Source organism: Tetrahymena thermophila, assembly GCF_000189635.1.
Source record: "Tetrahymena thermophila SB210 genomic scaffold scf_8254617, whole genome shotgun sequence".
NCBI lineage: Eukaryota > Ciliophora > Oligohymenophorea > Hymenostomatida > Tetrahymenidae > Tetrahymena > Tetrahymena thermophila.
The window spans coordinates 545358-572356 of NW_002476387.1; the positions used below are offsets into that span (position 1 = coordinate 545358).

General features: G+C 25.0%; 8 protein-coding genes across 8 annotated transcripts; 6 read left to right on the forward strand and 2 right to left on the reverse strand. All coding sequences in view use genetic code 6, as the record gives it.

The window, feature by feature from the left end:
• Nucleotides 1-246: 246 nt before the first annotated feature.
• On the forward strand, nt 247-5912 carry TTHERM_00194630 (hypothetical protein; the record flags this gene model as incomplete). Its single annotated transcript, XM_001017216.2, has 11 exons — nt 247-577; nt 805-1260; nt 1320-1837; nt 1919-2476; nt 2530-3232; nt 3290-3587; nt 3747-4486; nt 4544-5232; nt 5285-5407; nt 5461-5843; nt 5903-5912. The coding sequence occupies 11 exons, from the start codon at nt 247-249 to the stop codon at nt 5910-5912; spliced, it is 4809 nt and encodes a 1602-aa protein (XP_001017216.2).
• A 13-nt stretch (nt 5913-5925) lies between these two features.
• On the reverse strand, nt 5926-10130 carry TTHERM_00194650 (threonyl-tRNA synthetase protein; the record flags this gene model as incomplete). The annotated part of the gene is made up of 5 exons (XM_001017218.3): nt 5926-6565; nt 6615-7170; nt 7229-7727; nt 7798-8766; nt 9441-10130. 5 exons carry the CDS (start codon nt 10128-10130, stop codon nt 5926-5928), a joined length of 3354 nt encoding a protein of 1117 aa, XP_001017218.3.
• A 2056-nt stretch (nt 10131-12186) lies between these two features.
• Nucleotides 12187-13846, forward strand: TTHERM_00194660 (hypothetical protein; the record flags this gene model as incomplete). Its single annotated transcript, XM_001017219.3, has 6 exons — nt 12187-12206; nt 12340-12511; nt 12594-12652; nt 12710-12817; nt 12873-13353; nt 13445-13846. The coding sequence occupies 6 exons, from the start codon at nt 12187-12189 to the stop codon at nt 13844-13846; spliced, it is 1242 nt and encodes a 413-aa protein (XP_001017219.2).
• A 471-nt stretch (nt 13847-14317) lies between these two features.
• On the forward strand, nt 14318-16087 carry TTHERM_00194670 (hypothetical protein). Its single transcript, XM_001017220.2, has 3 exons — nt 14318-15286; nt 15343-15636; nt 15698-16087. The coding sequence occupies exons 1-3, from the start codon at nt 14387-14389 to the stop codon at nt 15896-15898; spliced, it is 1395 nt and encodes a 464-aa protein (XP_001017220.2). The 5' UTR covers nt 14318-14386; the 3' UTR covers nt 15899-16087.
• Nucleotides 16088-16272: 185 nt separating this feature from the next.
• On the reverse strand, nt 16273-17832 carry TTHERM_00194680 (cytosolic iron-sulfur protein assembly protein CIAO1-B, putative; the record flags this gene model as incomplete). Its single annotated transcript, XM_001017221.3, has 6 exons — nt 16273-16389; nt 16441-16539; nt 16601-17062; nt 17138-17299; nt 17587-17683; nt 17741-17832. The coding sequence occupies 6 exons, from the start codon at nt 17830-17832 to the stop codon at nt 16273-16275; spliced, it is 1029 nt and encodes a 342-aa protein (XP_001017221.2).
• Nucleotides 17833-18591: 759 nt separating this feature from the next.
• On the forward strand, nt 18592-19103 carry TTHERM_00194690 (ubiquinol-cytochrome C reductase hinge protein; the record flags this gene model as incomplete). The annotated part of the gene is made up of 3 exons (XM_001017222.3): nt 18592-18610; nt 18692-18885; nt 19056-19103. 3 exons carry the CDS (start codon nt 18592-18594, stop codon nt 19101-19103), a joined length of 261 nt encoding a protein of 86 aa, XP_001017222.2.
• A 1081-nt stretch (nt 19104-20184) lies between these two features.
• Nucleotides 20185-24450, forward strand: TTHERM_00194700 (T-complex protein 10 carboxy-terminus containing protein; the record flags this gene model as incomplete). Its single annotated transcript, XM_001017223.2, has 9 exons — nt 20185-20209; nt 20264-20482; nt 20544-22660; nt 22711-23481; nt 23563-23679; nt 23750-23827; nt 23885-23946; nt 24007-24133; nt 24193-24450. 9 exons carry the CDS (start codon nt 20185-20187, stop codon nt 24448-24450), a joined length of 3774 nt encoding a protein of 1257 aa, XP_001017223.2.
• Nucleotides 24451-24634: 184 nt separating this feature from the next.
• TTHERM_00194710 (ribosomal subunit protein) lies at nt 24635-25433 on the forward strand (the record flags this gene model as incomplete). The annotated part of the gene is made up of 4 exons (XM_001017224.3): nt 24635-24677; nt 24739-24944; nt 25124-25203; nt 25313-25433. 4 exons carry the CDS (start codon nt 24635-24637, stop codon nt 25431-25433), a joined length of 450 nt encoding a protein of 149 aa, XP_001017224.1.
• Between the last annotated feature and the right edge of the window lie 1566 nt (nt 25434-26999).

Below are 26999 nucleotides of genomic sequence, written 5' to 3' on the forward strand. Positions count from 1 at the left end.
ATAAGCTTATGCTTTACTGAGCAAATATTTTAAAGTAAAAAAAAAGTAAAAAAATTGATTATTAAAAGAAAATAAGTATTTTTTTAAAAGTAAATTAAAATTTTTAAAGAACAACTGAAAGATGAAATAATTATTTTATTTACCTTTGATACTTGTTCTCTAATAGATAGTATAAGTCTATTCTAGTAATAATTCTACTTAATTAGCTAAATTTTCGAATTCTTACAATATTTTTTATCAGAAAACATGCTATTTGCAAGAGAGTTTTTGAATAGTGGTGACACAGTAACTGGTTGGACCTATACTAATAAAGTACAATGTCAAGGATAACTGATTGAAGCAAATAAAATGGTATATATGCTAAGTAGTAGTTAGAAAACATCTTCAAAGACCTATACAAATCTTCCAAGCCATTATAGATTTGAAATTAGAATAGATTTTTTAGTCGTTGACAACCCTAATGGATCTGTTACCTTCTAAGCTGATGGATCAAATTTAGCATCATATAATTTTAACTCACCTGGATCGGATTTAGCAATATGTGGTGATGCATCAACTTAAGATATATTCGAAAGAGGTATAAAAGTTTACATTTAAAAATTTATATAAAAAAAAGCCAAGGTTAGTAAGTAAGTAAATAGATATTAATAAAATTTAATTAAATATCTGTAAATAAAAAATAGATAAAATATGTTTATTTTTTTTTTATGAATAAATTATTTAATAAATTTATGGTATTACTATTTATGTTTATTCATTTTTTAATCATTTCTTATATTTTAATAAATTTGCACATATATAAAGTTTAATATAAACGGACTCATACTTCTTCTACTTTAACGGTAACTCTTAAAAATAACCTTGGTTCTGGCAGCATGCTTGGTATTACAGATTTATAAATATTCTTAGATACTTGTCATCCTTTTTGCCAAACATGCAATGGACCAGATTCAAATAATTGTACTGGTTGCGCTTCTGGTCAAACATTATCTGCTGGAACTTGCACATGTCCTGCATCTTAACTAATGTAAAATGGAAGCTGCGTATCAAGTTGTGCCCCACCTTAAATGGCTAATGGAAGTATATGTGTTGATGATCCTTGCTAAATAAATTGTTCTGTTTGCAGCTCAAATACACCGAGATAATGTACTAAATGTACAGGGAGTAATAGATTATTTAATGGTAATTGCATCGCTTAATGTCCTTCATTCACTGATAATATTAATGGTGTGTGTGTTGACATGATTTCAAATTATTGGAGTAAATTGTGTTTTTTTATTATTTAGAATAAAAAATTTAATATTTACTTTTTTTAATAGATGGATACTATCTATTCAAAGGATTTTTCGAATCTGATTTCTCTTCTATATCATTTGAAAATTATGGATTTACTGCTAACTATTTTGATCCATATAGTTTAGTACCTTAATCAGATATGGCTTAGTATTCCGATTGTTACGGGATTCGAGTTTATGCAGGGTTTGGAATTTATGGTAAAAGTGTAGTAATCAGCAACTAATGGCCAATACCATGGAAGCATAGTTCTGTTTTGGTAAAAATGAAATATGTTTAAGTAGAAAATTATGAAATGAATGGAGGAGTGCCAGAAAAGTTGAGTATTAACTTAAATAATTAAGAACAGGCGTTTTTAGTAAATGGAGGTACAGATTTAGGTTGTGGAAGATTAGATTAAGGTGAAAGTATTGGATGGTTGTCTGCCAATACAACTAAAACTGTGTAAGATGGATTTTTAAAATTAACAATAACAAACAATTTTGGAGATCCTGCTTGGTATGAAGGATATGCGTTTAGAGAACTAATGATTTTAGTATCAAAAGTAAAATTTTTTAATTATTTACATAAATTAATTTAAAAATTTTTTGTTTTTTTATTTTATATTTTTTATATAAAATTTTAGTGTGTAGATAATTGCACTAAATGTACTGATTATGATGGCTGTATTTAATGTGATCCTAATTATTACTTGTACAGAGCATAGTGCTATTTAAATAAATGTCCAGATGGTTCATATTAAGACAAAACTAAATTACCTTTACTTGTTTGTGCTGATTGTGATAATACGTGTTTGACGTGTAGTGATGCTGGTCCTCTGAAATGTGTTACTTGTTCAACTCCTCCTCGTTTATTTAAATAAAATTAATGTGTTGTAGATTGTGGGGACTAATTTTATCCTGGAACAACTAGCTGTCTTCCATGCGATACTACCTGCTTTGATTGTTCGGGACCTTCAAGTAGCCAATGCACAAGCTGCTCATCTGGTAGATTTTATTTAGTTTCAACACATTAGTGCCTTTTAAATTGCCCACCTGGATTTTATAATGATGCCTCTAAGAATGTGTGCTCTCCTTGTAATGCTTAATGCTATACCTGTCAAGGCCCTAGTGCTAATGAATGCCTTACTTGTGAACCTCCTAAAATGTTTCTTACTGTAAATTCTTGTGGCCCAGGATGTGCAGTAAATTTATATTATAAAAATTTTATTTAATAAAAATTTGTAATTTATTTTAGGCAGGATATTTTGGAAATACTGCAAATTAAGTTTGCACACCCTGCTAATCACCCTGTTAAACATGTGTTAACACAGCAACAAATTGTGTTACTTGTGTAACAAATTACTATCTTTAAAATGGTAATTAATGCTTGACTACTTGTAGCAACAGATTTTTCCCAAATTCAATAACAAATACATGTGATCCATGCAATATGCTCTGTGTAAATTGCAATGGTCCTAATTCTAATTAATGCACATCTTGTGATGCAAATACTGGATTTTTATAAAATTCAACATGTGTTAGCTAATGTGCTATTGGTACTTATGGTGATACAAATACTTATACTTGCAAGCAATGTGATACATCTTGTTATGCTTGCTAAGCTCCTGGCGACAGTACAAGCTGCACAAAATGCTTTGCACCTAATTTTTTAAATAATCTTGGTTAATGTAAGCCTACTTGCCCTAATTAGTTTTATGGTGATAAATCTAATTTAGTTTGTAAACCTTGTCACCCAACTTGCCTATAATGCACTGATGGTAACAGTACATCTTGCATTAAATGTGATGTAGGAAGATATTTAAGTAGTGGGCAGTGTTTGTTAAAGTGTCCTGATGGAACATATCCAGATAATGTAAATTAAATTTGTAACAATTGTTATTACACTTGTGCCTAATGCTCTGATAGTGTATCTACAGCTTGTGTGACATGTTAAAATGGTAAGTTAAAGAAAGAAAATTAATTAAATTATTGAAATATATTTGTAAAAATAATAGGTAGGTTTTTTTATGGTGGTTCTTGCTTTTTAAAGTGCCCAGATGGATATTATAATGATATATTAAGTTTAAGCTGTAAACCTTGTGACTCAACATGCAAAACATGTGCAGGTCCAGGTAATAATATGTGTCTATCATGTGGATCTGGAAAATACTTGAACAATAATTTATGTGTTCCTACTTGTCTTGATGGATACTATATGGATAATAACTCCAATTAATGTGAAATTTGCTAAGCAACATGTAAAACATGTTATGGACCTATGCCAGATAATTGTTAAACTTGCGCAGGAAACAGGTAAATTCTTTTTTATTTAGGTAGAGTAATTTCTAAAAAAATTTAAATAATTTTTCAAAATAAATTTTTGGTTAGAATTAATCATTTTTTTAGGCAACATAGCCGAATTTTGATTTATTTCCCCCTTTAATTTAATTTATAATTAATATTTAAATATAGATATTTAGATCCCATAGATTTGACATGCGTTTCATACTGCCCTCAATCATTTTATGCAGATTTAACTAATCACAAATGCATTGCTTGCGACTCATCTTGTCTCAATTGTTATGGGACATTACCTAATTAATGTACAGATTGTCCGAATGGTACGTATTTATTAAATGGTTAATGCTATTCTACTTGCAAGGCTGGTTATTTCCCCGTAACTTAACCTAATATATGTAGCCCTTGTCATAAATCTTGTGGAACTTGCACTGGTGCACTCGAGAATTAGTGCTTCTCTTGTAGCAATGGGAGATATTAACTAGGATATATTTGTCTAGAAATATGTCCTGATAATTATTATGGTGATCCTACTTCTAATTAATGTAAATAATGTGACCCAAATTGCTTCCTTTGCAACGGAGGAACAAACAGTAGTTGCACAAAATGTGTTATTGGTATGTATTTATACAATGGTACATGTGTTAAAATTTGTCCAACTGGATATTTTGGATCAGATTTAAAAGGATAATGTTTATAATGTGACCCAACTTGTGCTACATGTGACAAGACAAATCCTAGTACATGCTTTTCTTGTATAAATAATTTTTATTTATATCAAGGAACATGTCTGAAGCAGTGTCCCGACGGAACATTTGAAAGCACAGCAATTGCATAATCATAAGATTCTTCGTCTTCTTAACAGGTCATAAAAATTTGTAAAAACTGTTACTATGGATGTAAACTTTGCAATGGTAATTATAATTATTTTATTATTAAATAAAATTAATTATTAATTAAATTTTTTGAAGGTGAAACTGATATAAGCTGCTAAGTTTGGGATTCAGTTGAAGTTTATCATCAAGAATCAAAAATAATTTATTGGATTTTTGTAGGATAAAGCATTTATTCAACGATAGCTTTCTTTTTTGGATTCTATAGAGATTATAAACGCAAGCAATTAGAAGATATATTAACAGAAGCATAAGAAGATAAAGAAGATGAGAGACATTTGAATGAAACTCCATCTCCTGAAAATATTCATAGAGAGAATAATATTACAACAAATAATTCCCATATGCCAATGAAAAATAGCTTTTAAAAATCATAAATAAGAAGAAAAAGACCAAATACAATAATCATGCAAGAAATATCTCCTAAAGATAATAATTCACCTTAAAATACACATCAAAACACTTAAATTCATAAAGATGATAACAAGCACACTTAATATGACGATAAATCTTCAATTCATACACTACAAATTTAGAACTCACCTCGCTCTAGAAAGGATTCTAATTTGATTAGAAATAGTACTTTAGGACAAAATTAGTTAGTTAGTTTCTACTAAAGTAATACAAATATACCTTCAATTAGAAAATTAAAAAAGAAATCCACAATTGCAGGAACTATTCAAACTGCTATGATAATTCCTACTGCTAAGAAAGATAATGAGGGTTTTGAATTTAGTGGCAATAAAAATTTATTCTTTTTCTACTTGGTAAATAAATTTAAATGATTTAAAATAAATTAAATTAATAATATATTTAAAGAATTTCTTCCAGATACTCAATATCATAATCAGATATGATAGATATTTGATTAGGCCACTTAGAGCATTAATTTTCTATGCAAAGACGATGCTTATTTTATGGTTTACATCAAGACTCATGCCTGTAAAATTTTTGTTAGTAAAATTTAATTTAAAAAATTTTTCAATATTTAATAGAATCAGCTTTATGTAGTTTTTAGCTTAGTTACTCTCTTGTAAATAGTTTCATGTGTACTATCTAGTGCTTCAAGATATATCTCTAAATATTTACCAAGAGCAGCAGCAATAGTTTTTACTTTGGTTGTCATTTTAATTATGTATAAGTTATTTTGGTTTTTCCTACCTGAGTTATCAGCAATAAACTATTCACAAGATAGGAATTGGTCGTTCCTTTACTTATATGCTATTTGCTTTGACATAGGGTTATTTTAATTAATATTTAATGGTATTTAGTATTTCTATACAAGAGATATAATCTAAAGACCTCCAGTTACTTGGTCAAAATCCAAAAAAGCTGCATCAAAAATATTTTACAATGACTCAGTAGCTTCATGGTTAAAGTAAATTAATACATTCTTTTATTTAAATATATTTTTTCTAAAAAAAATATTTAAAAAAGGGAAAAATGAAACAAGGACAAAATCAAGAATATTTTAGATTAAATGAATAAATAAATAAATAAATGAATGAATAAGACTATAAAATATATCGAATAACTTGTTTGTTTTACATATTGATAATTATTTTATATTGTTCAGAAATGGAATTTAAAAAAATAAAAATTTAATTAATTTTTTAGATTTAAAAATGAAAATATAAATTAAAATAATAAAATTAGCATGTATGAATAATTAAAAAATTAACATAAATTAATTAAAAATTTGAACAATCCAAGATAACTCTTTTATTTTCAACAAAAAATAAATTATCATGAAATAGAATTAAAAATAAATTAGAATAATAAGTAACAAACAATTAGAGTTAAAAGTGTAAATTAAATATTAAGAAATCTAAATTGTGAACTACATTATATATTTCATATAGGTATAAGAATAAGTAATTTTATTATTTTTTATGAATAAATTCAATTTTTTATATATCAAGCTTGCTTTGATAAATATTAGAACCACTTGTGGAGATTAGGATAAGATACATTATCAATGTGAGAGCTCTTAAGGCTTTCATAAACTTCTTTATCTCTAGCACCTAAAGCAAAACCATCTCCTTCTAAGAACATCTTGGTCTTTAATTCTTCTTCAAGAGCAGCATGTTAAGGATTACCCTATATTTTATTTTTATTTAAATATAAATATGATGGAGATTTTAATTACATTAATGTGTTGGATTCTTTCCATAAGCTTGACTTCAGCTGAAGATTTGTGGGGTTCTTAGGATTAGAAGAGAGCAAAGAGTTAGTGAATAGTGAATTTACCCTAAAATAAACAAAAAAATATTTTTAAATATTAAATTAAAATGGGAAAAAGAAATAAATTACCATTCTTTCTTGATCCTTGGTGGTATCTCTGGCTCTTAAATCAACATAGCCTCCTCTCTTTTCTTCTTCACCAACAACAGCAATGTAGTTATATTGTTCTAATTGAGCGTTTCTAACCTTCTTTTGGATGGTGCTTTCAGAAAGGTCGACAGCAACCTTGTAACCTTCAACTTTCAAACGATCAGCAACATCTTGGGCGAAATCGTTAACCTTAGCAGTAATAGGGCAGATAATTAATTGCTTGGGAGATAACCAGAAAGGCCACTTACCAGCAGTTTATTCACACAAAATAGCCAAGAATCTTTCGAAAGAACCGATGACAGCTCTGTGCAAGATAACAGGTCTTTAGAAACCAAGCTTCAAGTGATGAGGAGCAACAACGTATTTCTTTTCTATAAAATTGGTTAAATTTAGTTTGTTAAAATTTTGTTAACTATAAATTTTAAATACCAGAAGCTTAGGATTAAGCTGAGGAGTCAGTGGATTTCTTTGACTTCTTGTGAGAAAGAGAGTCAGCAGATTCACCTTCAGAAATTTGTTATTCTAATTTTTTCTTTTCTTCTTATGAAAGAGGAACGCTTTCTTCAGTAGATTCTTGTTTCTTTCTTTACTTTTCAATGTCATCCTTGTTTTCAGGGGCTCTGTATTAGAGGTTAAATCTGATAGGTAAGTTGAAATCTAATTGAATGGTTCCGCATTAGTGACCTCTGTCAAAGGCATCATATAATTAGATATCAATTTTAGGACCATAGAAAGCACCATCCTTGGCCTTAATAGCCCAGGGTTTTCCAAAAGCTTCAAGACCTTTCTTAAGAGCATTTTCAGCTTAATCCCACATTTCGATTTCACCAATATAGTTATCAGGTCTGGTGGAGAGAGCAAGGCTGTACTTGAAACCAAATAAGCTGTACATGTAATCGATAAAATCTAAAGCATTCTTGATTTCTTCCTAAAATTTTTGATAAAAAAAAATATTTTTTATTTTTTGTTTTATCAAGTAAGTTTAATTCAATATTTACCATAATTTGATCCATAGTACAGAAGATGTGAGCATCATCTTGTTAGAAACGTCTAACTCTGGTGAGACCAGAGAGGGCACCGTGGACTTCGTTTCTGTGAAGGACACCAAAGTCAGCATATCTCAAGGGAAGATCTCTGTAAGATCTTTGAATAGAATCGAACATAAGACAGTGAGCAGGACAGTTCATAGGCTTGAATCCGTGTTCTTCATTATCATTCTTGAGAAGGAACATATTTTCTTTATACTTGTCCCAATGACCAGAGATTTTCCAAAGTTAGGCATCGAAGAGGTTAGGAGTAATAACCTCAGAGTATCCTCTAATTTTGTATTATTTACGTAAGACTTCCATCAACTTGTTGTAGATGTGAGCACCATTAGGATAGAAGAAAGCACAACCAGGAGAGAATTGGTGGAAAGTGAACAATTCTTATTGCTTACCGATATTTCTGTGATCTCTCTTAGCAAGTTCTTCTTGTCTTAAGACGTGAGCATCGAGTTCTTTCTTTGAAGGGAAAGCAATACCATAAACTCTTTGTAAACCATCGTTAGTGTTCTTACCGAGCCAGTAAGCAGCAGAGTTCTTTTCAACCTTAAAGGCCTTAACATAACCAGTGTGGGGTAAGTGAGGACCAGTACATAAATCGATCAACTTACCACACTTGTAAGCAGTGGTGATAGCGTTATCAGGAATCTTGTTGGTGATCAATTAAACCTTGAAGGGGTTATGCTTGAATAATTCTAAAGCTTACTTCTTGGTTAAAATAACTCTTTAGAAGGGTTGCTTTTCAGAAGCTACCTTAGCGAAGGTCTTTTCGATTTCAGCAAAGTTATCTTGGGAAATCTTTTCGTTACCCATGTAAGAATCATAGAAGAAACCATTAGCCAAAGGAGGTCCAATACATAAGTGAACACCGTAATTTAATTCTAAAGCTTGACCTAACATGTGAGCAGAGCTGTGCCAGAAAACCTTTCAAATAATTAAAAGAAAATTTAAAAAGAAGAAAAGGAGAATTTTTAGAAAATAAGATGTAAAAATCTATAATAAGTATTAAGTGAGTGACGTAGCATCTGTTAAAAATTAAAGAGTGATGCAAAATTTAGGTTAAAGATGCAAAAAAATTAAAAGATATTTTCAAAGAAAGAAAGCTTTGAAGTTATTAAAACGCCCTTTTCACTAATTTGAATTAAAATATTTTACTTGGGATTTACGAAAATATATTTTGTTTACATTATTTTTTGTTAAATTCAAAGAAACAAACCCATTTAGATTAAAATTATTAAAAGAGAATAAAAGTCAAATTAATAAGCATCTTTTGAAATCATTTAAGGATTGTATTAATTATTAATTTTTGGTTTATTTTTTTAAATTAATAACATTCTGTTGTAGATGTTTGTTTGTTTGTTTATTTATCTGAGTTAAATAAATTTTTTTTTTGTCTAAACTAAAATTATTTTTTTTATTGAACTAAACTGGTTCAACTAGGAAAGGCCAGCTTTCGGGCATATTTATAAATGCTATTATTAAATAATTTCTTATATTTTTGTTTATTTTATTTGCTTTTTGTGTCTTTCAAAAATACTAATTTAGAATGGAGAAAAAGTGTCTAAATTGTTTTCAAAAATAATGTTTGTTTGTATTACTTCTCTTCCTTCTTGGCATTCGAAGTCGATGAGCTCAAGAGTACAGTCACCTTCGAGAGGTCTTTCAAGATCGTAAACTTCAAACTTTTATTCGCCGTGGCCACCGCAGCAATCTCCACCTTCTTCAGCTACTTCTTCAGCTTCAGCATCAACGTATTCACCAATCTTGGTCAATTCACTTTCGTATTTCTTGCTGTAGACAATCTTTGCACCTACAAACTTTTCAGGGACCTTCTTGAAGATTGACTTTGCAATATGGGAAGGAGTAGTTTCAAAAGCCTTACCAGGAATAGTCTTGCCATCCTTAAGAGTGACGGTAATTTCAGGCTTTTCGGCCTTGGCAAGAATTTATTGCTATTCAGCATAGATGGCATCGAAGTACTTAAGTCTTTCGTCAAGGAAGGCAGGGTTTTATTGCTTAACGAATTCGCCACCAATCTTACCTTGGTTAGGCTCTTAAATGCTACCTTCAGTGAATTTGGTTTTAGTTCCTAAGTCAGTCATGATTCTATTTGCTACTTAATGACAATGTTCTATTTTTTCTTCTAAGAAGTTATTTTCTAAATTATTTTGCTGATGAAAAAAGTTCTATGAATTAAACGATAATTTAGCTAGTTTTCTGGTACTCGTAAAATATCTTGCGGATTAAGGTCTCCTTAAGTAATAGTTTGCAATTTATTTAATTAACATTATTTAAATATGTATTTGATAGCGTATCTTCTTCCCCAGATATAAATGTGTAGTCTATATTACTATTCTTATTACGCAGCTTATATTTTAATTAGAAATATATAAAAAAAGATGAGATTGATTACAATTGTAAAGTAGCTTTTGACGGATTTCATCATTCTAAAATAAAGATAAAACTAATGGTTATCTACTAATTACTCTATTCTATTTGGGATATTTCGTATTTTGAATGGGAGTTATCTACTAAGATATTATATTTATTTTAATTACAATCGCACTATTTAGTTAGTAGACATTATAACGACTAACTCTTTTAATATATAATTATATTTATTTATTTTATAGCTAGTTAGTTATTTGTTAGATTGATTGATTTATTGTTTTCCCACCTCAATCTATTAACTTGCTTATGTATTAAAAAATTTCAATACTGATAACATTAATAACTTTGAATTAGTTTATTATTTCTTCACAATCAAAAAATTACATCCCAAAAAATCTTTTATTCCTCACACGATTTTTGAAAATTTAAAATAGAAAATTTGGCATAATACAGTTAAGACCACATTTAAAAGCCTTGAAATGCGCTAATAAAAATTATAAAATTTCTGAAGAATTCTTATACCCTGCTAATCTTCTTCAAGTTTTTAAAGAAAATACTGATAGGTTCAATTTATTAAATCTTTCTTCTTTACTTTTTTCCTTTGTTTTAAATATAATTTGCTTAGAAATATTAATTAATTTTCTTATTTGTGGTTGTCTAATATATTTAATTTTTGTTAGCAATTGTTTATGATTTAATCATGCAAGAAATTTCTAGATTGAATTTAGAGGGAAATGAATAAATGTACGATGTTATCTAACTAAATAGAACATTACTATTACAAAAAATACAATTATAGTCAATATTATTTTATATTTTAAAATATATATTAAAATTAAATTTTATCATTTAGAGTTTCTAATTCTCTTGGAGAGCATTTGCATTTTAATGATTTTAATTATCAAAATCAAAACAAGATATCATTTGAAATAATCCATCAAACCTCAAACTTATAATTCTTCTACCCCAATTTTCAATTCCAATATTCTTACTTTTTGCCAAAAAGCTGCTTTATCATGTAAAAATCTGTAAAAAAAATGACTGTTTAAAATATTTGATATTTTTAACAAAGCTATTAAATAATTTAAACTTGATATTATTTAAGATAATTGCAATATAATAATTTATTTTTGAATATTTTAAATTTTAAGCAAATCAAATTTCTAAAATATGATTTGAGCTGGAAAATAATTAAAATTGTAGATTTAAGTTAAAACAAAACTAAAAATTTTGGAAAAATAAAAAAAAATTAATTTGATTAAAGGAAAAATAAAATAATTTTAAAACATATTTTAAAAACAATTTGAAAAAATTATTTTGCTATTTATATTTAATTGTTTGGCTTTTATTTAAGTCAGTTGAATATTTGATTTCATAAAGTTAGTTAAAATTTTTGTATTGAATTATTTATTTATTTCTTTTCAGTTTTTTTTAAGAAATAATTAATGGCCACCTACATTTGATTTGTTTGAGTTATAAATTGAGAGTGAGCAAAAAAATCAAAGCAAAAAATAATTAATTTTTTATTAATTCAATGTTTCCCTTTTGAAAAATCAAGATTTAATTTAAGATTTCAATAATTTAAAAAAAAAAACATTACAATTGAAAAATCTCTAAAAAGCTATTTATTTATTTACTTGTTTATTGATTGTCTTTATTCAGAAAATTTAATTTAATATTATATTATCAAAAGAAGTAGTTTTGAATTTAGTATACAATCAATAAACAATATCTCAATTATAATCATAAAATAAGGGCAAGTACAAAATTTGAATCTAAACAAGAAAGAAGTTTAAAAAGTAATTTCTTTTGTTATCTAGGTATTCATTAGTTAAAGAAGGCATTTTATTTATAAATATTTATGAAACATGTATGAAGTTGATTATTAACTTATAATTTTTGTTATTAACTAAAGGATAGCAGCTCGAGTTGATCATTTGAAAATAAGGAAAAATGGAATACAACAAGCAATTGTAAATATTTGCTTTATAATTTATAAATGCTTTATCATGAAAAAAAAGATAGTTATGGTTTTTATGCATAGATTTAGCATTATAAATAATTTAAATCTTGAAAAGTATAAATTGATTTTTTATATGAATGTAGGATAAATATTAAAAATGAAGACAACAATAACTTATTGTCTTAAATGGATTAATAACAAATGTCCAATAATAGCAGTTAGAACTAACAGTACTACAATTAAGAATCAAGTCCGAATTAATAGGTGGATTAAGCTAATTTTTATCAGCTGAGTCTTTAAAATGATATTCCTTAAGTAATTTAATTTAGTTTAATCAAGCTTTGATAATTTGATTAACATTCGTCATAGAGTAATATCTTATCTGTTTTTAATGAAGTTAAAGGATTAGCTGAATTAGTTAGAGTAGCAGATGAGAGAGCAGGAAGAAAATCACAGGTAAATTATTCCAATTTAATGAAAATGATATTAAAAAATAATATTTAAAATATAAAGACAATAAATTATGCATCTTGAGACAATAGGAATGATGACCAAGTATCAGTTGGTGTTTATAAAATTAGAATCTTCATTAAATAAACTCGCTAATTTAGTAAATATGAGGTATTAAATATAATTATTATACTATTATTTATTTAAATTTAAATGTTTTTAAAAGATAAACTACTTTTAAGACTCTCGCATTTAGATAGCTTCAAATAGCCTTATAAAATAAAAAAGTGAACAATAATCACCAAGCAAAATTAATATATTTTGTAATGGAAAAAAGAACAACGAGACTGAACAATATATTATAAAAAGTAGTTACTCAAAATATGTTTAATAGTTTTTAGAAAATAATGCTAGTATCTAGGCTTAAAAATTATGATAACAAATTGAAAATTGAGCATGAAAAGATTAAAAAAGAATTTGCTAATATACTATAATAAAAAGAGGATGAAATTTAAAATTTAGTTAACTAAAAAGAAGAGTAAAACTCTAATATAAATCTTCTTAAGTCAAAGGAAACAGATAACTTAATTATGATTAAATAAAAAGACTAATTAATTTCTTCTTTGGAATAAGAACTTGAAGTCAAGAGACAGAAAAAGCTTAATCCTTAGGATTTGGCTTTATCAACAAAGATCTTAGAAAAGAAGGTAAATCGTTTGAAATTATTCATAAAAAATATAAATAAATAACTTTTAATTAACAAAATATTCATTTTTTTATCTGTTTTAAACTAAAAAGCTTAAAGATTTAGAGATTGAAAACAATGAAATGAGAGAAAAATCCTAAAATACAGAAGGAAGTGTAAGCTTGTTTATTAAGGAAATGAATGAGCTACTTGACTAGCATGAAATAAGTACAAATATTGGGTCTGATGATAATTTTTCTCTCAACAATAGTAACAGCAATTATTAGCACAATTAAATATAAAATGCTATTTACAATAGCACAATTAATCCAAACAACTTTAATGAATTTGAAGATGCCATTGACACATAGCAATTTAATAAAAAAAATTTAGTTTAAAATCCATCATAAAATAAATAAAATCCTAATAAAGTGAAGCTTTAATCAAATTAAGTTCCAGCTAGAAATTTACTTCTATCTAGTTAAGGGACTAGATAAGCATAAAACAAAAATTGAGTGAATTTATGGCATTGAAAAGCCCTAACTTTTTTAAATTAGATATGATATTGGATGGAACATCCTAATTATTTTCCTACAAATACCTTAATATAATAATAGAGTAATTAATAATTTAATTAAATTTTCCTAATTAAAAGATAAATTTGCTCATCATCTACACCTATCTATTATATGGATTTATGTTAACTTTCTATAATCATCAATCTATCTATCTATATATCTATTGTCTTAATTTTAAACATCTCCTGTTATATTTTTAATTATAAAAGTAGTTTGTTTTTCATTTAAATGTTTTACAAAATGTATTTTAATCTATATTATTACTTTTGTTTTCTTGATAAAAATTGCTTATATAATTACTATTTTTGATGAAATAGGTATTTAAAGCTGTTACTTAATGAGTAAATTTGATTATTATTTAATTGCTTATTTGTTATTTGCTTTTTTTAATTAATTTGCATAAATAGGATTTAATTTAAATCAATCCTTATTATAATTATAATTGTAAAATAAGCTAAATTTTTCATTACAATTTTCATGATGAATTAGAAATTAAAAGTAGGACCTTAAACAGCTACAGATTACAAAAGGTCTATAATACCTGAATTCGCTGTTCATGGATCTTAAAAAAGTGTTAGAGTGAAAGATTCGTAATATTTTAGCGGTCTTTCAAAAAACCTTTGGGATGATTATGGGAAGTTAATTGAAAAAAATAAAACGTTTCTTTCTAAAGAGAGGAATGAATAAATAGAAAAACATGCAAAAGATTTAGAATAATAAGATAGGAAAGAAAGGGAATAGTTAAAATAATCTAAAATAATTATAAATAAGCAAGAGTGCTAGCAAAGGATGAGTAAAAAATTGTTAGAAATAGCTCTTTTGTAGTAGTAAAGTCATTAAATTGTCGATGAAAGATAATCAAATATATTGCTTAATAATCCTCTAAGTCCCTTTGAAATAAACAAATCTAAAGTTAAATCATAAGGGAGATAATATTTAAATGGATAAGCTGAAAATAAATGGAACGATCTAACTTAATAGTGCTCAAAAAGTTAAAAAATTATATTTACACCAAAAGTTATTCAATTTGAGAACTAGGCTATTGAAAACATCAAAAAGAAGCTTGAATCAATTGATGAAAATAAGGAAATGATAAAAAGTTGTTATGTGCAGCAAGGAGAAATTTTGAGAAGTACCTTCAAGGAAAAACATTAAAAAAATTTAGAATTTGAAAAAGATTTAAGGATTGGCATATTTGGTAAGAACGGCTATGATAAAACAAAGACAAAGATTATTAGAATAGCATAAACACCTGCTACTTATAATGGAGCATTTCCAACTAAATATAAGATGGATCCTTACATTTAAAAGCTTAAAGAAAAACCTCTCTCTGAGAAAGATAAATAATTATGTGAAAAACTAGCTACTCCAAAGAAAGTAATTTCAAAGATATTTATTTATTTTATTTATTATCTTAAATAAATATATAAAAGGAATACTAACCTCAAAATGTATTTGATTACCCTGAGTTTAAGGGTATGCTTATACCTACAATTGATAAACTAATGTGCTCTAAGTAAGAAAATATAGTTAAAAAGTTCAAGGAGAACCCTTCTGTTAAAGAATTAACAAAAAATATAAATAGCCCCGAAAGAGTTAACTAGTTAATTATAAGACCTAAAACAGCTAATTCTTAAAGAGGGTTTATAATGGAACCTTTATCTTCTTTTGATGATATATAAATATAAAGATCTAAGAATTTTATAGAGCACAACTAAACAGAAAAAGTAAGCGTTTTTATATCAACAAATAAATAATTATTTATTTATTATTAATTTCAAATAAAAGGAAATAGTTTAAGAACTTGATAAATTTTCATCTAATCTCAAAAACTAAGCTTTATAAAGACCATAATCTGGATTTTGTAGAGTTACACAAAAAGAGAATAAACTGCTTAAAGATGTAGAAGGGTTTAAAAAAGTAAGAGAATATAAAAAAGATCCTGTTTACCCTCATAATGTAATAAAAGGGTTAGATCATTCTCTATGATAAAATTTTGTTTATATTTTTAGTTATTTATATTAATTTTAAAATAAAAGTCAATTATGTTTTAAGATTTAAATGAAATCCTCGTCATAGAATATGTCCAAATTTATAATAGAAATATAGCATAATTCGAATTCAATAAATTTTGAAGTTTCTATAATTTTATTTAGCATCCAAAAATATTTAAACGAGTTTAATTATGTAAAATATAAAAATTAATAAACATTTTTAAAATAAACTTTTTTATTTTACAAAAATAGTTGAATAATAAAAAAGAATGTATTTTATTACAAACAATTTATTATAATTTTATTATTAACATTTATGAGGTTATTATATATTAAAGACAAATTAATATATGAATTTATTGAGTTAAATCATAAGTTTATTTCTACAGACCAAAGCTTAATTTGTCTATCATCACTTACAGTAACCAATATATCCTTACTTGGATGGAAAGCAACACAATTTATATCTGCAAAATGGCAATTTACCTATTTTTTGAAATTATTAAGTACAAATTTAAATTATAATATGAATTTTACTTTCTTTTCTAGTAATTCGTATAAATTGTTGTCTTAACCTTCAAATGTTGTTACATACATATTTTTTTAATAAACATTTAATGTATTATCAGCACCTACCTATTAAATTCAAAATAAAAAATTATATATATATTCTTTATTAAAATAAATATTTATATACAGAAGCAAGGAAAGTTGCATCTTCGCTAAAAGATAAACTATAAATAGTTCTTGCATGGGCATTTTTAATAGTAGTTTCAACAATATAAGGGGAGGAAAAAGCTCCATTTTCATTTTTTTTGTAAACTTTAATTTATTTATCGTCACCACAGGAGGCCATATATTATCCGGTTTTGGAAAATTCTACACACCATACAGTAGCAGAATGATTTGAATAGGTTGCAGAGCACTTCCAATCATCATCTTCCTACTCCCATAATTTTAACTTATCATCAAACGAAGTACTTGCTAAATTATTAGTACCTGGAATCCATTTCACGTGCTTAACATCTTAAGTATGTGCATCTATAACAGAGTAACATGAAAAATCAAAGCCATTTTCGTAATCCCAAACCCAAACGGTCTTATCTCTCGAACAAGATGCTAAAAACTTACCTTCAGAATCCCAAGCTACACATTTAACCTTTTTGTAGATTAAATATATTGAGAAAGTATTAGTAGGATTTTTAAAAAAGATTCTAATCGTAAATTTTATTACTTCGTGTTCGTGTCCTTCTAATTTTGACACAAATTCGAATGAACCATTATTGAGAGCATAAATAGATATAGTGCTATCGAAGCTTCCACATGCAAGCATCATTCCATCAGGAGAAAAAGCTAATGTTCTAATTGTTCTCTCATGAGTATCAGAGATAGTTTACTATATTTAATTTAATAAATTTAATAAAAGTTTTTCAAAACAAATAAATCATTTTATTAAAAATTTGCATCAATTTCTCTTAGTAGAAAGCTAAATTTAGCATTCATAAATGAAAATTTAAGAATATCTCTTTGAGTTTATCTAATTTTTTGATATTTTTACGAGGCTTCATTTTTGAATCAAAAATTTATTTAGATCTAAAAAATATGTAGATTTTATTATCCAGCAAATATTTTCAATAATTATATTGCTTTTGTTAACATAATAATAAAAGACCAATTTTTTACCTTCAGTTCATACTAATTTTCACTATTTTCTTTTAATCCCCATATTTTAATGGTCTTATCGCTACTGCAAGTTGCAAATATATCTAAAGTAGGATGCCTAAAAATATTATATTAAATTTTGAATTTAGTTATTTTTAAGCTATTTTTCTATTACCATGAAACTGACCATATCTTATCAGTATGACCATTCAATTGCCCAATACATTTAACAAATTCTTTTTATTCTTCCATTTTTTCTTCAATCATTTATATGCTTTAAATTTAAAATTTCAATAATTTTACTAAGTTTTTTTTTTGCAAAAATAAGCTAAATTAATCAAAAATTTTTATCGATAGAATTATTAATATTATAGATTCTGACTGAGACCAACTTTTCTTTTTTAATTAAAGGATATTATGAATTAAATATCCTAGAATTTTTCTTTAGAATAGAAAATCAGTAATTTTTTGAATATCCTTTTTCACATAAAATACATTTTAACTATTTGAATAAAACAATTTACCTGAAAATTTACTAATATAAAAAAATTAATTGTAGTTCAATACTTGTAAATTAATTTAAATTCAACCAAAGCATAGAGTATGAGAAAGTTTTGATATGATTATAAAACTAATTTTACGAATTTAAAGAATCTGAATATTTTTATCATAGTCTAGTATATAATTTAGCTGTTTATGGCTGACTTATGAGAGAACATATTGTAAAATCATTTAAGTTATTATAGGTCTGCTTTGATACATGCAATATTGAAAAACCAAATAAATAATAAAATCAAAAGGTTTTAATATTAAGTTTAAAGAAATATCTTGAAATAAAAGAAAAATGCAATCCAATTTACCATTTAACTCTTTAAAGATTTTAAGTAAGGGTAAAAAATTATCTTTTGAAAGAAAGGAAGAGTATTTGTAAAATACAAAAAAAGAAAAAGAAATTAAAGAGAAAGGAAAATTAAAATAAAAATACATATATATTCACAATCTATAAATTAGAAAAGAAGAAAAAGGATGAGCAACGTTTCAGACGGTATGTAGAATTTTGAAGAATTTATAAAATTAAAATTAGTCAAAGAATCAATTCTCAATTGAAAAATTTTCATATTAATAGCCCAAATTCAAGAATGGATCAAAAGAGGTGAAGATCCCAAGGAATTTTTACTCAAGGAATGCGCTCCTTAATGCACTGCTTGGAAAGAAAAGCTCGGTAGATGCGAAGCTAAATTAAAATCTCTCGTCAATGCTGACCCTGAAATGTCTTGCATGTATCCTCTCAGAGATTGGGTTACTTGCATCGAAGCTTGCGTAAACAAATATTAAATTTATAAAAAAGTTATTATTTTAAAAGCATTATCAAAGCACGCACGTTTATTTAATTTAGGTCATGAAATGATTATTGATATTAGCTTAAAAAAAATAATAGATAAATTAAATCACTTATCTGTAGAGTTTTAAAATATATTATATAAAAATAGGTTCAACCTGCTATTACTAGAAACCTTTTCGGAAGCAAGTACATGTGAGAATGATAATAAAGATAAATTAATTGGGAGTAAAGTTAGAAACTGATTTCAATCTAATTTAATTGTAATAAGCCTGCTTTATATCTCTTAATAACAACAACTCATTGTAGCAAGTTAGGTATAGAAAAGGAAGTTAAAAGCATCATTAAATTTAATAAAAATAGAGTAAAAATGTTAATAAATGTTTGTTTTTATATTCTACCTTTATGAGTATCTAATTAAGCTATGATTTCATTAAAAAGAAGAATCCAATTTTTTCTAATCAATTGTTTGTTTATTCATTAATTATTCATATCAATCAAATATATCTATCTATATTCAAATAAGTATAAAAATCAATGAGCTATTTATTGATGATTTAATTCAATAAATAAATTGAAAATAAATAAATTAATATCTATTAGATAATACTAACAATTTTTGTAATTTTTTAGCCAAAATTTTAATTTTATTTTATTTTATGTAATCATTTTAAGTACATCGAAGTTTAAATATTTTAAAATTGATTTAATTCATTAATGAGCCTAAATAAGAGTAACATTTATTGCAAATTATTTATTTTATGAAATCTTGTTGCTAAATATTGAGTCTGAATTAAAATAGATAGAAAATAAGAAAGAAATAGAAATAATTAATTCTACTCCTAATTATTTTATTCTTGCAAACTTAAATTTAAAAATTTCTTATTATTTAGAAGGTTTAAAATTGGATTAAATATTTGAAATATTTTTTTATAAAGATTTTAATGAACAAATAAATAAATACTTACTTTATTTGTTTGAATATTTCTATCAATTAATGGATCTATCTATTTATCTATCGTTTTAATTTTTGTATTTAAAATAGCTTAACTGAGAGAAGATTTATTTTAGTAAATTTTATAATAAACCATTTAATATTAATGTTAATTGATAATAATTCAAATTAGAATCTTGAAAGTTGTTTGCCATCATGTAAAAAATAAAAAGATAATTCCTAATTAAATAATTTATTATAATTTCATTTAAAGATATTAAAATAATCAGTGATTTTAAATATAAATAGGAAAGCTTTTATAATATATATTAGTTAGTGTTGATATATGAACTCTAATTATCGCTAAAACAGTATCAAATATTATTCAAAATTAATAATAAATTAAAGCATTTTCTTGAAAATAGATTTTATAGACCAAGCATAAGGCTTTGCCAGAAACAATTAGGCTTAAAATGATCAATCCTTTAAATAAGCACCTATATTTTAGTCTCCTACTTCAAATCCATATTTAATTGGAAATCCAAACATACCAAATATATAATTAAATCTAAATTAGAATTAATAGAATTATCCTATTTAGCGTAATTCACATTAATCAAATAATTCTGGTAATGCTAGCGTAGGTAATATTTTACTCAAAAACTTTATTTACTCACAAATATATTTTTTTTGTTGGATAATTAGTTTCATAAGACTAATAAATGATGTAAATGTTTAATAATATGATGAATTTTTTTGTCGAGAAAGGCATGGTAGATCCTAAATAATTAAATTAAATGACACCTCGTACTAAAAACAATATAGAATAAATGTATAGACAAGAGCAATAAAATTATTTTATGCAATAGATGCAGTCTATTAACAATTTCTATTAGCAGTTGAATACTTAAAACACCTATGATCCACAAGATTATCAGTAACAAGCATCAAGAAAAGATGTAAATCAATAACAGAGATATCCTCATTTATATTAACCGCATTAGCATAGTGGATAAAAACAATAGCAATTTCAAGGTAATGAAATGAATTATTATTTAAAGAATATTCAGTCACCTTCTTCAAATAAGAACTAAAACTACTACCAGTAAATACAGCAAATGTACGGGTAGAATTTAGCTAATTAAAGTTTAGATAACGTAAGCTCTATAAGTGGAGGTGAATAAAGTAATAACTTTATTCCAAATCCAATGAATTATAATATAAATGGGAGTAATGTTTACCAGAATCCACATTATATCAATTTAAATAATTCTTTGGAATAGCAATTATAGTATTAAAATTACATGAAAAATGGTTCACCAACAAGCAACAATTAAATATATAACTACAATTATAATTAAGGCAAAGTACTTAATATTGATAAAAACGAAAGAAGTCAAGATTATATCAATAGTAATGGATAAAGATTAAATACTGTTGAGGAAGGAGATGCAGAGAAAAATATATACAAGTAATAAGAATAGTAAAGATATCAATAATATCTCATTTAGTAAATGCAAGAATAATAACAGCAGAATTAGAAATAGAGAAGATTGCTAGATTATGATGAAATTTTTAATCTTAGCTCTAATTAGGGAGACAGTTTAGCCAATACTTAAAACATGGCAAATACATAAAATATGGCAACAAATTACGACAATATGCAAATAAATACAAAGTATCATCAAGATAATTTAAAAGCAAACTAAAATCCTCTTTAAGTTGAATAAGGACAAAGCTTAAGAGATTTCGATGATCAACCTATACATTCTATGGGTGCAACAAAAAATTTTGAAGAGCTGATCGAAGAAGAAATGAAAAAAAATAATCTTAAATATGAAGACAGGTTTTTGAATACAGAATAAGATAAACCCCCCAAAAAAAGAGGAGATACTCCTTAGTTTAGAGAAGGATCAGTGGGTAATACATCAAAAAGAAATAAAACTGAATCTCCCTAAAGGTTTTTAAAGTAAGGAGAAGGTAAAGGAGGTAGAACTACAAGTGTTTCTATCAAAGACAAGAATAATAAAAAGTCAGGTTCAAAGAAAAGAAAATAAGATTCAATTGATGAAAGCCTTTAATTCTAAAAATTTGAGGAGATTTTATAGGAGATTTCTGAAAAGAAAACAGACATTTCTACTGACGATATTTTAAAGATTTAGTAAGAGGAGTAAAATATTATTGAAATAAGGGGAGAGAAGGTGAGATTAGACAATATAGAAATAAGTGAATAACTAGAAAAAGTTCTAATTACTAAATATGTCAATAACAAAATAGATGATTTAAATTTTTACATATAAAAGTTTTAAGCCAATTACCAAAAAGCTAGAGTTTTTAAGTAAAACTATGAGGAAAATATCAAAAAGTTTGATTTAATGAAATAGAATTATGAGGAAAAGATGAAAAAAGAAAGATCTGAGTTTGAGGATTACAAAGCTGAATAAAAAAAGTTAATAGAAGCTGAATATCGCTTGCTTAAAAAGCTTTAATAAGAAAAATTAACTTAAGCTAGTGCTAATTAAAAACCTAAAGATTAATCTGCAGACAGGGATGAAGAAGGCACAATGAAATCGCTACTTAGGTATAAAGAAGAAGTGAAAAGCTTAAGAGATAAATTAGGTAGGCTTTAATTCGATTCTAAAAAGAAAATCGAAGAATTGCACCTATCATTAAATAACACAATCAAAGATAACAGAAAACTTAGAAAAGAATTAAATGTTTTAAAAAAGCAGCTTGAGTAATGTGAAGATCTTAAATACATTGTTAGTCCAGCTTAAACTATCAAAGAAGACCCCTCTGAAGACCAAGATAAATCTTCAAATGTAAATTTTCATACATTAAAATTTTTTTAACTTAAATTCATTCAAAATAGGAAAGAGAAAAGAGTTAAGAAAGGAAAAGTACAAGTTAAGATTAAAACAAAATACAAGAAATTAATGGAATAAAAGAGCAAACCCATCAGAATGGAAAAGTAGAGAAAAAAAATTTGAAAAATCGTTAACCATCACCTAAAAGCAGTATCATCAATATTCCCGCTTAAAAAAAGTAATCTGAAAAAATAAATGAGAGTGTAGAAAGGCTGTCTAATTAAGCAAAAAAAGAAGTAGAAAAGTAAACAACAACTGATTTAAAATAAACACAAAATGGTAAACAAAGTGAAATATCAGCTAAAAAAGGCTAAAAATTATCAGAAAATTTAAAAGAGCAAACTAGTAAACTTAAAAGTTTGATAAATCCAAAAAGCAATAGCTATAAAACGCCTAAATTAAATGAAGAGTAAAAATAATAAAATCTCCCTTAAGAATAAAATGATGTAAAAGAGCAAAAAAAGAATATTCCTAGATAGTAGCCATCGTCTGGAAGTAAAAATGAAGTGAAATCATCCGCAAATGGTTTGCAAACCCTATAAAATGCTTAATAAGAAAAAAACAATAGTACTACTGTCAACACTAAACCTAGCTAAATAAAGAAAATTCCCTTATCTCGTTATTAATCTCTGAAATAATTCACAATTGAAGAGATTGGAAAAAACATTGATATTTCAGAATTTAAATACTCAACCAATAAATATTATATTAAATATTAACAGTTTTAAGATTAAACCAAGAAAGCTTAGCATGTAGAAAGTAACAAAGATGGATCTGTAAATTAATTAATTAATTAATTCATGATATGTTTATATTTATTAATTTCTTTTAAATTTTTATTATTTTTAATATAAAAGGTTGTAAGCACTTATGAAAAAGGTATTAAAGAGATCATTTATAAAAATAAAACAAAATAAGTAAGTTTTATTGATGGCTACTAAATTGTAATTTTTCCAACTGGAGATATAAAATAAGTAAATAAATAATAAATTTAAATATATTCTTTATTTGATATTTATATTTATAATAATTATTATAAAAAAGGTATTTCCAAATAACATAGAGTAGTATTTCTTCAGCAGTAATGAGGCTACATAGACTACACTTTTAGAAGGATAAACAGTAAAAAAAATTATTGAAATTGCTAATTTAATAATGAATATATTTTATTTTTAACAGATTGTGTTATTTTCTAATAATTAAATTGAACTTACACTATAGAATGGATAAAAACAGATTAGGTATTTTTTTTTTGCTCTAATAATTCATATTTTTTATTATTATTAATTTTATTAATAAAGGTATCCTGAAGGTATTATGAAAATTAATGAATAAAATGGTGATGAAAAATTAATTTATCCAAATGGAATAGTTGAGACAATTAATGCTAATAAAATAAAGACAATTAAATACCCTGACGGAACATCAGTAAATATTTAGATTAAAATATTTTATGAATTAATTTAAACTTATAAATAAGAAAACAGTTTATCCTGATAATACAGTGGTTTAAGGAGATGATTTAGCCTAAAACTGATAACATATTAGATTAAAATATTTATAAATTTTTAATAAAATTTTAATGGAGTATATATATAATATTAAATTTTAAATATTAATAAAATATATTAGTAATTATATTAGAATATATTTAATTTTTATATTTACATTTGTTTATAGCGTATAGTATAATATCATTTTAACTCTTCACAAGATATATCAAAAAATGGCAATTAAATAATTGAGATATTAACAAATAATCTAGCAAACAAATAAAGAAAGGAACAATAATTCTATTAAAAGTGAAAGGACTTGTTAAAAATTAATTAATTTCAATAATAAAGATAAAATTACTTAGATCTTTCTAATTTATTAAATATATTCAAACAATCAAATTCAATATTCATAAATTAGTTTAGAATATAAAGCATGATTTCAACAAATATTTCTAAATTCTTTTTTAGCAGATAAGGTAATTAATAAGATTGAAGCGTTAAAATAGCTTTTTGAATGTATTTTTTAATCATATATAGCTACTGTTAAGCATTTGACTAAATATGAAGCTATTCCTCACTATATGAAATAAACTTTGAGAGATCCTCATGAATATAAATTAAGATCTATGTAGCAAATTAAAGATGATTTAAAAGATACTGATGGAAAATTTGTTGCCAGAATTGACATTTTTTATAAGGATTATAACGATGCCAAATTCCATGAATCAGCAATGAATAAAAAAGTATAAATTATTATTTTTCCTAAAAGAATTGTGAAAAAACTCCCTTCCTTATTCATTGAAAAAAAGAAAATTTATTATTAAGAAAAGAAAATTCTTTTTTTATAAAAGCGCTTTGCTAAATAGCTGCTAAGAATTATTTTAAATAAAGATTTTAATCATTTAATAAAAAATAATTACAGGTTAAAATGAATGTTCATTTGAAAAATTGGAAGCTCACTCATTCTCAAAAAGATAGACTTTCTCTTTTACTTGGAAACAGGTAATAGGAATAATTATATATTATTATGCATAAAAAATAAATTAAAAAGATTCACTGTTTTAAATAAAGATCTACTTTGGGTGTAATTAAATTATTTTATTAAAAATAGATTTATGTGTAATGACTATTTTACTCTCATTTGCGATTAATACACTGAACCAGAACTTAACTTCGAAAAGCTTGTCTAATAAGTTTAAGAATTGTATCTTGAATGTAAGAGAGCTCCATGATTAATATAATTTGGATATAAAAATTTAGAATCTATTCACTAATTTTTTTAGTATTGAATTGATTCTAATATATAAAACGAAATGGGAATGAATAGCCAGTAGTTGTAAATAAAACTATTTAAATAATATTTTGTTCAACATGCATAGAAATGTTATAGTTTATGAATTTCTCTAAAAATTTTTTAATATTAACAGTTATATTCAAACATAAAATAAATTTTAAAATATATTTGAAAATTATTGATATTATCAATTAAAGAAATATGTTAATTCGGCTACAATTTAAATTATAATTTAAGAAAGCTATATATAAATTAATCTTCAAATAGGTTAACATTAGAAAAATGTATGTAATATGATTTATTATTAAAAATAAATATAATAATCCAACTTTTATTTTCTTTTATTAGAAATAACTTCAAAAAAATATTATTTAACAATAAAGAATAATTAAAGTTGATTTTTTTATTTAATAACTTTAAATTTGTTTTAATTATTTTTAATGAGAATATTAATTTTATTAGAAAATTAATTTAAAAATGTTATTATAAAAAATACATAAAAAATAAAAATTTAATTTAAATCATAATTGGAAATGTTTAAAACAATTCATAAAAAATAAAAAAACTTATTTTATACTTTTTATTCTATGAATACCTATCTAATCATTTTTTTATTTTGAGATAATATAACTTAGGAATTTTTTTTTTTGTAAACCATTCCATTTCATGCAAAACGTCTTTTTCTCTTTCTTTTATTAATTAACACCATTCATTGTTGGAATCACTTAGAATTATTTCTTATATATCATTGTAGTTAACATTAATTTAGTAACACACTTAAGAAATTTAAATTAAATCTGTTTCCTATATTTATTTATATTCATTACTATTTTTAAGTTTAATTATCCAAATATTTTATTATCCTAATATTGGTTGAGATACATATAAATTTCCATTAAAACAAAATAACAAGTTAATCATTTTCATTTATTTATCAATATATTATTTATTTAGTTCATAAAAAGGATATTAATCTGTATATTCATTAGCTAAATTCTCAAGAGAATAATATTTTTAGAAAATTAAACTATTTAAGTTTATAAAACCTTCAACAGGTTAGCCTATTAGAGTATAAATATTATTTTTAAATTCTTCAATAATCTTAACCTATAAATTTTCAGATAAAAATTTAAAAGATTTTGATAAAATTATTCCAGCTATAAAGTTATTGTTCTAAGTGCTTTCTGATTTAAGCTTTTCTGTTTAAGAGTTTTTTTTATCAAATAACTCTTAAATAAAAACAGAGTAGTTTTCTCTATTGGAATTTGTGTCAGTTTTATAGACAAAATCATAATTCAAATTCCCAGATGAATTAGTTTCTTTAAGTGTTGAAGTAAATCGATATGCGCAGTTCATTATTAAAAATAAATCTGATTTTTTATATTTTAATTGCTCACAATTTTTTTTTTCTTTAATCAATAATTATTCTGCTTGCTTATTCTTTTGTAAATATTTATTAAAAAATTGTGTTTGATATTTAATTAAAATTTGAGTAAATATTAAA